Source organism: Aulostomus chinensis, chromosome 12 (assembly GCF_037954235.1).
Source record: "Aulostomus chinensis isolate RoL2024-O1b breed Wild chromosome 12, RoL_Achi_v1.0, whole genome shotgun sequence".
NCBI classification, from domain to species: Eukaryota; Metazoa; Chordata; class Actinopteri; order Syngnathiformes; family Aulostomidae; genus Aulostomus; species Aulostomus chinensis.
In genome coordinates this window covers 21,397,644-21,399,117 of record NC_141331.1, presented here as the reverse complement: position 1 = coordinate 21,399,117, position 1,474 = coordinate 21,397,644, and the positions used below count along the sequence as shown (strand labels likewise).

Sequence of the window (1,474 nt, the reverse complement as noted above, 5' to 3'; positions counted from 1 at the left end):
CATTTATTGTTTGCATCGTAATGTATAAATAAATAGATTTAACTGTCATTACGGCATGTCATCTGAGAGTAATGCACTTTAATAATATTAAGGCCCTGTTCAATTCAGGAGGAGGACCCTGGTATGTTTTCTCTGTGGTATTAAGCTGTAAAACATTAATAGAATGCATGGAAAAAAAATAAATTTAATCATTTTCACCAGCATGTGTTCACCCTACTAATATGAAATGTAAAAAAAAATGACTGCATTGGCAATGAATTTTTTTTGTTTTTCAATGCAATAAAACGTTTTGGTCCGTGTGAAACCGTGGCTTTAAATGTCACAATGTGAAACGCGGAAATGAGTTTAGGACTTCCAGAGCCACCGTAGAGTGTAATTACGTTCAATTCAAAGATGGCGATCCCGGCGCGAGCAAAACTGAGACATTTCTTCAGAATGTCAAGGAAGCTGATTTCTTCCAAAGGACTACACTGTACCGGAGCAAGTATGGGAAATAAGGTAAATACTGCTGGAAAATTGTTCATATGTTTTGTCAAACTTATACTGACACATGCGAAAACGTTGCTGGTGTGTTGTCTTGTCCACTCAGTTCCTCATGTACAGTTTCATTGCCAACGATTATGAGCTGAGCAGATTTTACCGTGTTTGAGATGAATGGACCACCTTATCGTTTTCTTTTGTCAGTTAAAGTATAGATGTTTAGTAAACAAAGAATAGATGTATAGAATTGCTCCAAAACTGCTTCTTGTGTTCTCATTTTAAAAATTCATTGTGAGTTTATAGCGTTTAAATCGGGATTGTAACCATTTTTAGGTAATGTCAGTGATCGTTTACCAAACGTTGAGTGGTAACCGTGGTCCGGCTGTCTGTCGGTAAGTTGATAGGACAGTACATGATTACCTATACAATGTTTGAGACCCCCCCCCCCCCAAAAAAAAACAAAACAAAACAAAACAAAACACAACACAACAAAACAATGCCTTATTTGAGTATTGTTGACCTGTTCCTCCACCACTTCCTACATCTTTCTCTATTTGGATTAAGACTCTGAACGTGATTCGATGGAGAATTTAATTCACAAAAGTAGGATTTACAGTTAATCTGTATGAATCTGAATCGGAAGAAGCATTTGAAGCCATATTTACAACATGCTTTTCTTAAGTAGTCCTGCTTAAATAATCAAATTGCAATTGCAGTTTCAGCCTGGGCAATTTTTAGGGGTCTTACAATCCTCTAAATCCTTAATGTGATTGGACATTGCTTGGTGAAAAAAACATCTTGATTTAGTAAAACCATTTAGCAAAATTCTGAGGATTCAAATATGATTGAAACTCAAATTTATTTATTTTCTTTAAGTTTTGGGGTTCAGCATTCTTAACCCATGCCTGTTTTTGTTTAATTTACTTTGTGAAATATATCTATTCTTATCCTTATGTCTCCCAATCAAATGGATCAAGGATATGACCTCACTAAT

The 1,474-nt window shown here is 35.3% G+C and overlaps 1 protein-coding gene across 1 annotated transcript in view; it reads left to right on the top strand.

Moving 5' to 3' along the window:
- The first annotated feature begins 356 nt into the window (after positions 1-356).
- The window catches only part of wars2 (tryptophanyl tRNA synthetase 2, mitochondrial), a 44,942-nt gene continuing 43,824 nt past the window's right edge, over positions 357-1,474 (top strand). The window contains exon 1 of the mRNA XM_086220784.1: positions 357-498. Coding sequence (XP_086076910.1) covers positions 394-498 — 105 coding nt within the window. The 5' untranslated portion in view covers positions 357-393. The remainder of the gene's footprint in view (positions 499-1,474) is intronic.